Source organism: Labrus bergylta, chromosome 9, assembly GCF_963930695.1.
Source record: "Labrus bergylta chromosome 9, fLabBer1.1, whole genome shotgun sequence".
NCBI lineage: Eukaryota > Metazoa > Chordata > Actinopteri > Labriformes > Labridae > Labrus > Labrus bergylta.
Window position 1 is genome coordinate 29,419,948 of NC_089203.1, and position 13,310 is coordinate 29,433,257.

Consider the following 13,310-nt stretch of genomic DNA (forward strand, 5'->3'; position numbering starts at 1 on the left):
AGAGTCTGGCATGTGCGTAAAGGTGCTTCAGATTTCTGGCACAAGAGTAGCTTTAAAAATATGGTCAAAAACAAGATTTTATGGGTAATTTAGATTTAATTATCCGCTCATTTTTGGCCAATTTATGATTTGAATTTTGACGAATGCATGTTTACGAAGAGCTGAATTTAATTCAGATTTCCAAGTGGCTTGTTTCCAAATAATCCCCCCTCATAGGTCTGGGATCAAACTCGGTGTAAAATCCAATCCTATTGGACTCATGTCACTGTTGTGTGGTCCAGCTCCCGTTTGTGGATTCCCGTGTTATTTCAAGCACCAGTGACCAGCCGAGGCTCTTTGAGCAGCAGACATGTATTCAGCAGTTAATCTGACGGAGCATCTATGTGTATTGGAGCGGCCCATTGTTTTCCTCTATAGATTAGGCGCACAAGTACCTCACATAATCGAAAGGCTATAGACACACTGTCATTGCTTTACACTCCGCTAAAACAAAGATTCAATAAGAGTCCCCCATCAGAAGAGTGTTTTTCAACAATATATTTACTTCCATTAAATAAAACACAATAGTTTTTTTGGATGTTGGAAAAAAAAACAACAGAATTCCGTACCAAATAGTATACACAGAGCAAAAACCAAATAATCTGTCGCAGGAACATTGTTGATGCTTCTTCTTCTTTCTTTTTTTTTTTTTAAATCCAGAATTGCTATTCTAAATCGATATTCACACAGACATTAATAATAAATTTATAATATGTTAGAAACACACAACTGGTGCGTTTTAGTATTTACATTCCCTTTTGTTTGCAAGCAAAACATGATTCCTTTTTCAGGTTTTTTTTTTCATCATCTTCGTCTTCTTCTTCCACATGCGTTGATAAGTCGAACCTGGAGAGGACTGGAGGGGTTTAAGCGCATTCGCCTCGACAGAACAGGAGATGAGAAGTCAAATATATATACAACCTTTTTTTTTTTCAGTCAACAATGAACGTCCAAAATCCACCAGAGAAAGTAAAAAGACCCTCGTGATGAGCTTTTTGAAAAATGAAAACAGGTCGTGCTTTTATTTTTTTTGGACTGTGAAGCAGGCCTGCCCTCATCAAGAAAAAAGAAAAAAGGATATAAACCGAAAAAATCTCCCGTTCACTTGGACTCCGAGCTGGAGTTGAGCTTGCTTCAGTGGTTCAGTCTTCTATAGTGCCCTTTTTTTTTTTTTTTTTTGAAAAATGAAGAAGTAGTTGTAGTAGTCTCTTGTTCCTGTGGCCGGCTGCTTTTCATTACCCACACACTGCAAAAAAATGACCACCATAACAAACCGTCATGGCGACCTCGACCTCCAATTTTTCCAATTATTTTATTTACTTTAAAATTAACAATGATGCTGTGGAATAATCTCACTTTTTTCCTGGCACGTTTGGTAATTTTTATGGAACAAGTGGCTGTATTTTGATCTAAGTCTGAACAATGCAAATCACACTCAGACTGGTGTCAAAAAATGCCAAATGATCAAGAAATTTCCCCAAAACGCATGAAAAAAATTACAATTATCTCCCGAGCAGACTTCCACCAGAGGAAGAAAAATAACACACATCACCTTCAGCAGTCCCTAATGACGTGTTCAAGTGGTGATTTTTTTTTTTTCTTTTTTTTTTTTTTTTTGCAGTGCATGTAGGTATTAGACTGGTCTGTCCACGGCGTATTGGCAAGCGCTCAGATTAGTGGCCGGATTCTGCACACTGGCGTATCCAAAACTCGAGTGCTGCTTGGCTTTCAGTCTCAGGCTGGCCAGGCTGGAGTTACAAGTGTCCCTGTACACGTAAGGAGGGGTCGGAGGCGCGTAGGGGCACGCCGACGTGGGCACCCCCGAGTTGAGGGACGGGTTACTGAGGTTGTTCAAGTTATTGAGGCTGTTGAGGCTGGAGCCCGGCACGCCCGTCACCGCCGATGGCACCATGCTGGAAGTCATGGAGGATATGGAGTTGGGCGGTGAGAACATGGTCTGCGAGGACAAGGGGTTGACATTCATGGAGTTGAAGAAGGGGAAGCTTTTGGTGGATAAAGAGGCCGATGTGAGGCCCTTGGCGGCCCAGTTGTTGTACGTGTAGCTGGGGTACATGTCCTCGTAGGGCTGCATGAGTCCATTGAACTGCGGGCCGAAGCCGTTTTTGCACAGCTCTGCTTGTTGGTTTCTTTCCCGTTTCCTCCACTTGGCTCGCCGGTTCTTGAACCAAACCTAAAACAAAGGAAAAATAAAAAAAGGTTAGCAAATGATTTTGAGTATTACACGATATTTTATACATATTATTGCAGCGCAGAATCTGGACACAGTTCTGTATTTTAACATCAGAAACGCCAAATTATTGAAAGAAAGATGCACTTAAATTACACGCAGAATTAAAAAAAATAATCCTAATAATTTAAACTAGTGTCAACATGAGACTGTTTTCTGTGCAGACCGTCCCTGTGCTTTGATTCCGTGTTTATCTGCGCTGAATACACACTGCGCTGCTGCTGTCACTGCACCGTCTTGAAGTGGAGAGGATGTGTATTCCTCTGCGCGCTGACCTTAATCACACAACACCAGGGCGACAATCGCAAAATACAAGCTTTGCACCTCTTTCACACGAACAGCAGAACACGACTGGTATCTGCCACCAACCAATGTCAATAACCTCGACTGTTAACGACCTAATAATGTCTAATTACAGCGATTCAAATCTTCATTTCTGTCCTAGTTTAAAACAAAATTACTGGAAAGATTATAACGTGCCGAGAGACACAAAATAGCTTTTTGCTGAGGCTGTTTATTTTGCATTAATGTGCAGAGGATTAGAATTATTTTTAGTCTAATAGATAAACACATTCAAGCTAATGAAATCGAGCTCGTTTATTTGAACAGGGCTCTGGTTATTTGTTTTGCAGCTACAAATTGTGTCAAACATTATTTTAAGGGAAGTACGAGCCGTGCGTAAAGTTTGCGTCCGTGCGTAATAATATTAAGGTATAAGGTATTTGTAGGTTAACCGGGCAGTCTGCACAAATGACCCCCCCCCCCAAAAAAAAAAAATACAACACAGGAATTGTTTTTGAATGCACCCTAGGGAGTACTCACCCTGACCCGGGCCTCTGTGAGGTTGGTCCACACGGCTATCTCCTCCCTCGTGCTCATGTCCGGATAGCGATTCCTCTGGAAAGTGGCCTCCAGCTCCTGCAGCTGCTGGCTGGTGAAGTGAGTCCTCTGCCGCCGCTGCCGCTTCTTTTTGGACGGGTCATCCGATGAGTCGTCGTTTTTATTCTGGGTTTTTTCTTTTTCTGTCAAGAGGAGAGAAACGGATAGAGTCAGGGTCAGGCAGATTAAAGGCCTGTATGCCTTTTTAGAAAGAGAGAAAAAAAAAAGTCCTGGATCCATGAGACTGTTGGGAAATGGCTGAGCTGCTCACAGTTAGACCTCGCTGCTGATGAAAGGATTTCATTTTAAATAAGACAAATACCCTTTTCATGATTTAAATTTTGCCTTTCCTTTTATTTTCGGGGATTATAGTTGACCCTTTGATTTAATCTGACACTGAGGATATGAGCAAATACCTAACTAATTCCAGTTGACACAAGACAAGCTGTCATTCATTTACATAACACAGAAACTTTTCACTCCCTCGCCACACACGAGCCACTGTCAAAACTAATTATCTGTGCGTAAAATAACATCTGAAATCGCCCATTTTCATGTATGTAAAACTCCCCGTGCGCCGATTAATCAGAGACTTTTTTTTGTTGGACATAAAGAGGACAGCTGCTGGTTTCGCTTACTGGGAACATCTGCATCCCGGTGGCTCTTACCGACTGACTCCGGGCTGGATGTGTCCGACACCGTGTGCACCTCTAACCGGTGTTTAGAGTCCACTGTCCGCTGCAGCGGCTGTAACGTAGAGGCCATCGCCAGAGCCGTGTGGTGCGTAGAGACGAGTTTATTCCCTGTAAGGTGGTGATGGTCTATGTTTAAAGGATCCCTCATAGAGTTCATGGGTAAAAGATCGCACAACTGTCTGTCAAAAGCAGATAAAAGTCCTTTCTAGTACAGCGAGGCTGGGCGGAAAAGTCCGTCTGCGGAATGTGTTCAGTTGTCCAAAAAAGCCGCACAGCTGAGCGGTTCCTCCCGCGGTTCCCTCTTTCTGGTTTAACTGGAAAACGCTTTAAAATAGACCAGAGAGCGCTGCCATAGCATCGGCTGTAAACAGCGGCTACCTCGGCTGACTATCAGAGTGACAAGGACAGGTAGGTGATATTAGATCCAGAGGCATACACACACTACACAGCTCTCTGTTCATTCAGCTGTTGCCTACGCCTCTCTCCACGTCACCGTGTTGAGCCCGCCCATATTCTCTCTGACAGGCACATCCATGTGGATATGACGGTGGGAGCAGCCAACCGGAGCCTGCAGAAACGAGATATGTGTGCCAATGTGTTTATGCCGGCACTGGCGCTTATTTTTTTCCTCTTCCAAATAAAAGCATGTAAAGAGAGATGGGACGCACGGTGTACCCGCGGCGCTCCGAGCTAGAGTTGCGCAGCAGCCCAAGACCAAATAAAAATGAAAATAACACAGTTTGGCCTCATTTTATGAGATGGGTCCAGTGGCCCAGTAAAACGATGCCGTTCTATTGATACCCCGGCTGAGCAGCGAGCTCGTAGGCTCTGTCACCGCAGTTTACTCAGGGACTCAATGTGGATAAAGCGAGCCACCGAGCGGATTGTATTGAAAGCTCAAATGAAAGAAATATGCACAGTGCAAACACAGAAGCCGCGCACTACATCCCAGTGACTCTCTGAAAGAAAGCACATTCAAGGCAGAGACATAAATGTATCTTGAATAAAGGAGGGATGTGCCAGCCTGCTCCAAAAGTGTCTGTGCGCACTTGTCAACTGACGCTAACTGCCAGACATGTGCAGTATGTTAAAAGGAGCACGCCTTCACTTGAATGCAGACCTTCAGACTGTCACATATTAACTCAATGCGGTGAAGTGTAAGAAATTAAAAAGGCCGTGAAATTACTAAAATTGCCAAACAAACACCAAGAAATATAATTTACGCATTTTTGCACTCGGCTAAACAGAATATAGGGACATGTTTTTTTTAATGCATTTCCATCATTAGGTCCAAAAAACACATGACTAAACTTCAGTGGTTTACTATCCCATACATCCCTGCAGGCAGCCGACATGCGCAGAAAAGGCATCGTCAGTCATACGAGTTGTCAAATGAGGCGATCCTCCTGATCCCTGCAGAGTTAAGGTTCAAATATCCATTAAATCAACCCCACCGGAGCACACTCGGTTTGTTGACGACGGATTACTTTATCTGGGTGCTTAAATGGATCTCCCTCCGCACTCTGCTTTTGGACCCCTCGTGCAGCTCTCCTCTGGTGGTTTTTTTTTTTTTTTTTTAATCTGATAAGACTCTCATTTGCCTAAGAATTTCTGGAGAAGGACTTTTAATGAGTTTGAGCTGATATGCCAGCACATTTTCTTTTAACCTATAATTCCCCAAAGATTTTTTTTTTTTTGAAGCGTTGAGGGAAAGTAAACACGTCTAATCAAACAAATGCGAGTTTAATTTTCAGGGTGGGAGATTGAGGGTGGGAGATATGTCAGAGGGGGGTAACAGGTGATGGACAGATAGGAGGAAACGTGCGCGCCAATGGGTGCGGATAGGATGTCAAAAAATGGACTTTGAGGAATTCTATGCAAATGTATGAGCGTAATTGTATCATAGCAATCATCATCTTCTTCATCACCAACATCTTCATCATTCTGTCACACACTTCCCATGTCCACGTGGCCAGCCGGACACCCCACTCAGCCAGCACATTTGGACTTGGCGATGTTAAGAAGTTACTGGGCTAATCCCGTGAAAGCCCCTGATATATAAATACCAGCAGACCAACCATAGACTGTATGCAGCACACACACACACACACACACACACACACACACACACTGAAGGGGGGGGGGGGGGGGGGGGCTTCATTTATCAAAACTATGGCAGCCAATCATCTCTCACACGGAGCAATAAAACCTTGTTTGGATGCTCTGTCTGCGTAATCCGGTGAAGATGATGCATGTTTAAAACTGTCGTCACTCATTTGTTATGCAAGAATAATGGTATTCTTATCATGAATACACGATCTTTGATGGGTTAACAGCACAAGCATTCCCCCAACATATCCAATCAGTCGCTATAGGCTGTATTATTTTGGGGAAATTATCCTACAAATAGACATATTTCAATAAATAAGTGACTAGTATCAAATTAATTGGAACATGAAATTGCACATGTCAGCATTGTGGTCCTATTTTAAAATCCATCATGACAATAAAACAAACAATGGTTTCCGTGGGGTTGAGTCCTGTGGAGCCCTGCAGAGAACAGTCTGCTGCTCCTTTCTTCCTTGCAGCCTTATTGTAATACTAAACTTGAAGTGGATTATCGCTTTCCTCTTCATTTCTACCTTCTGAATGCTTTATCTCTCTTCTGCGGATTACTGCGCGCAATAGGCCTCCGCCATAGAGGGCCATTAATTAGCAATTCAGTCAATATAGGGGGAGACGACAAGGCTTTTTACATAGGATTAAGGAGACATCAGATTCCTCCATTAGTGTATTCCTGCTCACGGATGGGCTTTCATTATACTTTGAGTTTTCCCCGGAGTCAATCCAACAAGCGCTGCATATATTACAGCAACAACAGTCTGTGTCTATATCTTATTATCTTATTATTCCTAATCAATGGTCGTTCACACGCTGCCCTCTGTCACGGAGACGCATCAGTGTCGGCTAAACGAAACAGAATGAGAGCTATTGGTTATTCATTTAAGATCCTAACTGGACCTGATGTCATTTCCACACAATATTGGAGAATAATTAATAAATCCCAGACTCTGACGGGGAAGAGGTTTCCAGCTGCTGTGTCGTCTCTTGTTGGGGTTTTTATTCCTAGATGTTAATGGGGGGGGGGGGGGGGGGGCGAATAGATCCGAAATGGCACAAATATTTATTTTGTAATTTGCCCTCAATATAATTTAAATGAAAGATATTCCAGTGGCCATGCATGCCTGTCCTTCAATTAAGAACGAGTATCATCCCTTGCGGAGCTCATCACATCTATCACATCTACCTCTGATGTGTCTGCAGATCCACATGCGACCACCAGGTGTCTCTCTAACACAGCAAAACAAACCTGCATCCACCGACTACTTCATTCCACACTGAGCAAAAGAGGCCAAGATATCTGAGACTGCTGAACCTTTCTGAACAAAACCAGAGACATCCACTTCTAAACTACAGACACAAGCAGATCACATCTTCACACCTCAGTGTCTTAAAATCTGTGAAGAGATTTTCTGAAGAGAGCAACAATTTTCGTCCTTTGAATTAACGATTTTAAACTGGTTTAAATAAATCTCACGACAAGTTTGAATTTAATTGTTCAATTATTGTATTTAAAGTATTAAATTATTGTGCTGAAATTGTTCAGACCTCCTATAAGAAGATAATTCATTTTAAAAAGTACTGAAATAATGAGAAAATGGGACTGTGCTTTATCCAGTCATTTAAATAATTATTGTAATATGATTTATATTTGTGCTCTGTGAAATTGACAATTTGTGTATCATGGTAAGGTATTTTTTCATAAATTCTGTCATCTTGTAAAATGAATTTGTGGGCTTCTAAATGAACCCACGCGGCTCTCGTACTCACCTATTTGTGCGCAGGTGGTGGCCAGTTTACGGCAGTGGGAGTCCATTCTGGAAATATGAGGAAAACTGCTTCTGTAAAAAAAAAAAACAGACAAAAGAGCCACAATTAACCTTTAAGAGCAGTAAACAATAACCTGCTGTGAAGTCCCCACCATGGCTATAAACACTCCATCATCATGGAGTCAGCACAAGACCGACAGGAACAGTGGAGGGTTGCATTCAAGAAAAAAAGAAATACTCGTTCTCTTAAAGGAAGTGTTTTCAAATGTGTTGTTAAAACGCGTTGAAAGCGCATGCGCAGAGTTTAAGTCAATTAAAATAAAATAAAATGCATTGATAAAGTTGGGATGTCAGCAGGAATTTCTATATCTTAAATAAAGGGGAATTATCTGGTCTGATTGAGGCCTCAAAGATTTATTTTCATCCCTAAAAAAAAAGCGTAATTAATGGATTTATTCATGTTTAATTTTTAAGAGAATCAAAAAAGGATTAAAAAAAATGATGCATTTAAAAAAAGGCTCTCTGAAGGTAAGGATAGAAAAAGAATATTGCAAATATGTGAGGCGCTTTTCACCTTTTGAAATAAATCACATTTCGACACGTCATGTTTCCTTATATTCTGTCTGTGTTGATGTGAGTGTGTGGATCTGTACAAGCCGTGTCTGGCACGGTTCGGCTGTGGTGCTGTGCAGCAGCCTGCAGCAGTTGGGAGTGCAGTGATTCGGTGGTAAAATCACGGGATTAGACTCTGATTGAGATGTCTGTCGGTGGGATATTACAAAATTCATTATCGCAGCCCTTCGACTACCTCGATATGAAGTTACACAGATGGGGTTTTATTAGTCCAGGCTCACACTGTTTGCTTATGATAATTCAAGTCGGGGGGAATTTGCATGCAGTCATGCTGTTAAGCATTTTTCCTTCACTTCCTCCCTTCAACATGCTCGAACATCATCCGCGAGGCCTGTTCTTCTTCTTTCATTCAAAACATGCAGATATATTGGAGGTTAAGTTTTCCAGCTATGTACCTGCACAACCTTTCTCTCTCCTCCCTCCCCCGCATCCCCACAGCAAAATGAAAAAGTGGGGGGGTCATGCTGTAAGGTGGGAGGTTATTGCACGCGGCCCCGTGTTATCTAATCAGTGAGATTTAATGAGGGGGGGTCCCTCCAATATTTCAGCGGCAGGCCTCTGAAATCATTCCCCGCTCTTATTCATGCACTCGACTCTGTATGAGTTTTATGTGTAAAATATGACCACAGGATTTTAAATACATTTATTTAACTGTGTATATTTTTGTCAGATTAAGAGCAATTCATCTCTGAAAAGGTACAAGAAAAAAATATTAATAAACCAGCTGATCATAAAAAATACACAATGTGTAAATAATTAAAAATGACTTTTAGGCAAAACAATTATAATGTTTACCCTCCTCCTTTTTTAACATTTGTACCTTTTAATTTAAATTAAATAACCTGTTACCCACGCTAAGTATTTCTTATAATAATAATAATAATAATAATTTTGTAATTATGTTGTAATGATATGTTGGTGGTAATTAAATAAGACAGCCTACTTATTATTATTTTTATTTTTTCTAGCATATGCCAAAGTGCAGACCCGATAGAAGCGGTTTAAAAAATGAAAGCTTTCTAATTATTCTGATGATTAGTGATATTAATCCCGTTCTTCCATTCATCGTCACAGCACGGACGCCTCGTGCGCGCTCACCAGTTGACGTGAGACGGTGACTCACGTGGCACGAGGCCCGGCGCAGACAGAAAGCTGGCAGTGGCCTCACACCGGCTTTACTTGTGAAATTAACACAGTAGAGCATGAGACTGCAGCCTTTACCGGGGAGATGAATCCACTAACCTCCACCATATGGTCCTGTATTCATTAAAGGCGCGAGACCGTGAACGTCGCCTCTTTTTTTTCTTTTTTTTTTTTTAACTGATATTTTTTTCTCATATTAAATTACAACATGCAGGATGCAGGGGTGGAAGAAAAGCAAAATAAGTCACGTCACTCGTTTTTTTTATTAACTCGGTTGTTGTTTTTTTATTTCATTTGGAGGGTAGACAGTTTTTATTTTGTATTTGTTAAGTTGTTACCTTGAAGTTTGCTATCACTCTTATGCGTTTATTCTAACATGTGTTGACTTTAAAGCTAACAATACGTCATTTAAGGGCAAAATAACCTGACAAGCTGCTTGGATATAACGCAAAATTCACACCCTCTGATTCTTCATTTCACATATTTGCATCATTCTGCACAATCTGTTTTTTTAGCAGCTTTTTCCCCTCACTCCATCACCGCGAATGAAAGGCTGCATCATCATCATCCTCCTCTTCTGCCGACCTGTGAGGCGAACCCTGCCCTCACATCACTTCATGCTCCTTTATGTTACAGCCACGGCTTTGAACGCACCACGCAGCCAGAAAACATAAAACACAAGGTGGAACAAATTCCTCCACTTGCATTAACTCACATCTCACTCTGATTATTATTGTCGAGCTCCCCTGCTGCACTCACCAGTTGTTGACACCGGTTGGGGTTTGATTTTTTTTTTTTTTTCCAAGCCGTCGGCGTTTTTCTTTTTCTTTCTCCAGCGAAGAGATAAAATCCCAGCTTCCACTCTCACTCAGACACCAGCAGATGTTTCACGGAGACAATTCGTGGCAACTTCAAAGTCCGTGTAACGCTGAAAGTTCAAGCTTCTGTCCGGAAATGTGTTGAGCGTTTCTTGGATGTAGCTTCCCCCGGCTACGTTATCCAAAACAAAAAAAAAGAGAAAGAGACGCAGCGCTACCTTTTTTAGGTTTGTTTCATTTAAATGCGCATAAATAAGCATCTATTTACAGTGTGGGGAGAAATAGCGAAGGAGGCGCTTTCATCCGAGTCTCCCCTTGGTTCGTCCTCTTCTGTCTTCCTCAACTTTTCCCCCCTTGAAAGACGCTCCAAGAGTGGCGCATTTTTTTCCTCCGTCTTTTGAGCTCAGAGAGGGAGTGTGTGTGTGTGTGTGTGTGTGTGTGTGTGTGTGTGTGTGTGTGCGCGCGTGCGTGCTCTTAAAGGGGTGTGTTTGTGTATGTATGCGGCTGTGCCTGTGAAGTCTAGCAGAGGGCGAACTTAGAGGCTCTCAACTTTCAACAACAATCAAAGAAGAACAAAAAAATCAGGAGGACATCTTTAAAAAAGAAAAAGAAAACAGTGATCGTCCTCTTAGCCCGCCCCCCTGCACTTCTACTGTACCACTGCTCCGTTGGATGTGCAGGCATGCAAAACATATAACGATTAAATTTGCCTAAACCAAACCTGCAATTCACAACAAGCAGCTCAACCGCCTGTTATCCAAATTGCGCGCTCAATAAACAGCAGTTAGAACCACACGTTCATGACTAAACCTGGCAAGTTAATTTACAGAAACAACATTTTCAGTGACAGATACTCATTCACAGACCAGCCTATTATGTCATCAGACAATTGTAGCATAATTAACGCCTAATTGAGCGTTTTATTTGACCGATTTGCGCTCTGATTAAAGCACGCTTCAACATAGTAAAAAAAACACCACAGCATTTTGAATATCCAGAGATGGATGGAAAAAAAACAGAGAGAGTATTTAAATAAATGCATTAGTCTCCTCCAGGGTCAGACAAAGCACGGATCGTGTTGCGGATTTATGTGCAGATGAAGTGAACAGCTGGCTCGGATGCAAATGTTCTTTATAGATCCGTTTCGTTAGATACAGACTGATTTTTCCATTCGCATCTGAAGTGAGGCGAGCAGACCGGACGTTAGGCCGTGCGTTCCCTGCGCCTAATCCTTCTTTTACATTTTTAGTCATACTCCCATTAAAGCAGTAATTAATGCGCACATCCACACGGGAATATGCTGGCACGAAAAGGGGGGACACTGAAGCAAAACGTTCACATCGACCCCCCCCCCAGTATGTTTGTGATTCAGGATCCTTGCACTGAAAAACACCAGGACTGTATCTTTACGCTTTCTGCAGCCTTATATGGACACGCAGAGGAGTGAACACAAGGGTTAATGTCATTTTAAACAGCTTCTTATAAGGAGGTTTATTTAACCAGAACTCTAAAGCCTTTTGAATTAAGCTCGTTTTTAAACACAAATTCCCTTTCTTCTTCTTCAAAGGCCCCTGAGAAGGCCATATTTTATTAATTTTCCACTCGCGTAAACACGCGTGCAGACGGGAGTGCTGCTGGTCAAATGCAAGGCAATAAAGGAAAAATAAATAATATGTGCATATTTGCCAACACAGCTCGCTTTGTTCCTCCAAATTTGACCCGTGCGCTTTTTAATATTAGATGTTGTGCTATGGAGCAAAACACGCAAGGCAGCATGTGCACACACAATCGCAGACAAAATGCAAGTAAACGAGCAGAAAGAAATATCAACCCTGCACCATGCAACTTGTCTAAATCACGCCCCGCCTGCACACGGAGGAAAGGGTGAGCTGCGTGATGGTTCTGCTATATTCTCCTCTTACCTTCTTATACAAAGCGAGAGAAGGAGAAAAAAAAAGAATCAGTCAAGAGCCTCCTCTTTCTCACGCAGAAAGGTGCAGAGGAATGCCTGAAGTTCAGAGAAGGCTGGCGGGTATGAAATCTTTCGCCTCGGGGGCAAACCGGCGGCTTCTTTTCATTTCAAGCGCTTTATCGATTCGCCGTTGTCATCTTTGGCGACGCAGAAGGACACTTGAAAGAATTTCTGATGGGGCTGTGATGTGAGAAACAGGGGTGACCTGTCTCTGCTGGTGCTCTCTCCTGATTCTTAACGAGCAACATCAAGCCCCCACAGCGTCAGTACAGTTTGGACATTTTCAACTTTTTCCTCCTCCTGCATACTGGAGAGGACTTTAAATCACTCTTTCCCCCCTTTTTTTCCGTGTGTATCAGCACGCATCCAAGACTCCACTTTCAAGAGGAGAGGTGATGGACTGCCCGGCAAAGGCAGCCTCAACAGATGCACAGAATCTAAAAAACTTGGAGTTCCATTTAAGTCTGGCTCCCTTTTAAGAAATGTGGGAACTTCAAAATAAAACTTTAATACAAAGCTATCTGCATTTCCCCCCTCATGTGATTCATAAACGTGCAGACTGTAGATTATCTAAGAACAGACACAGTGCACATTTTGTGATGCATAAAACACAGCCTTAATATTTAGATCTTTAAGGCCTAATTTAATTCTTGTGTCACAACAGGCCGTTTTACAAAGTTTGTATCTGTGCTCCATTTCCTGCCAAATTGCACTCAGACACCAGTGCATTGAACATATTTTTGCAATCAATCCTCAGTTTATTAAAAGCAAATAGAGAGGTGATTTATTATGATTTATTTAGTCCTGTCTGTCCAGCCTTTGCAAAAGACATCAATTAAATTACAATTCCATCTCACACAAGGACAAATCTTAAAGGAGCCATGTGTCTGATGTCTCTCCTCACACCGTGCGTGCCCTTCTGTATTTATTCCTGCAAGACCATCGTCTATAAAATGACTCCAAACATGTCTCCCACAGCTTTCAGTGAGATAT

At 42.1% G+C, this 13,310-nt stretch overlaps 1 protein-coding gene across 3 annotated transcripts; it reads right to left on the reverse strand.

Annotated features, from left to right (window-relative positions):
- Nucleotides 1-522: 522 nt before the first annotated feature.
- Nucleotides 523-10,764, reverse strand: pitx2 (paired-like homeodomain 2). 3 transcript variants are annotated; one of them, XM_020645075.2, is made up of 4 exons: nt 10,287-10,764; nt 7,753-7,823; nt 3,110-3,309; nt 523-2,230 (listed from the first exon to the last, which is right to left on the reverse strand). In XM_020645075.2, the coding sequence occupies exons 2-4, from the start codon at nt 7,796-7,798 to the stop codon at nt 1,673-1,675; spliced, it is 804 nt and encodes a 267-aa protein (XP_020500731.1). In that variant the 5' UTR covers nt 7,799-7,823; nt 10,287-10,764; the 3' UTR covers nt 523-1,672. The 3 variants fall into 3 exon arrangements, with proteins under 3 accessions (XP_020500731.1, XP_020500729.1, XP_020500730.1); XM_020645073.2 differs by lacking the exons at nt 7,753-7,823; nt 10,287-10,764 and adding an exon at nt 3,805-4,339; XM_020645074.2 differs by lacking the exons at nt 7,753-7,823; nt 10,287-10,764 and adding an exon at nt 3,835-4,318.
- Between the last annotated feature and the right edge of the window lie 2,546 nt (nt 10,765-13,310).

Coding starts and splice junctions, on each gene's coding strand:
- pitx2 (XM_020645073.2), bottom strand. CDS start 4,018: ATGAACTCTATGAGGGATCCTTTAAACATAGACCATCACCACCTTACA. Junction 3,310..3,804: donor CCGGGATGCAGATGTTCCCA/GTAAGCGAAACC, acceptor TCCTCTTGACAG/AAAAAGAAAAAACCCAGAAT. Junction 2,231..3,109: donor TCACAGAGGCCCGGGTCAGG/GTGAGTACTCCC, acceptor CCTTTGTTTTAG/GTTTGGTTCAAGAACCGGCG.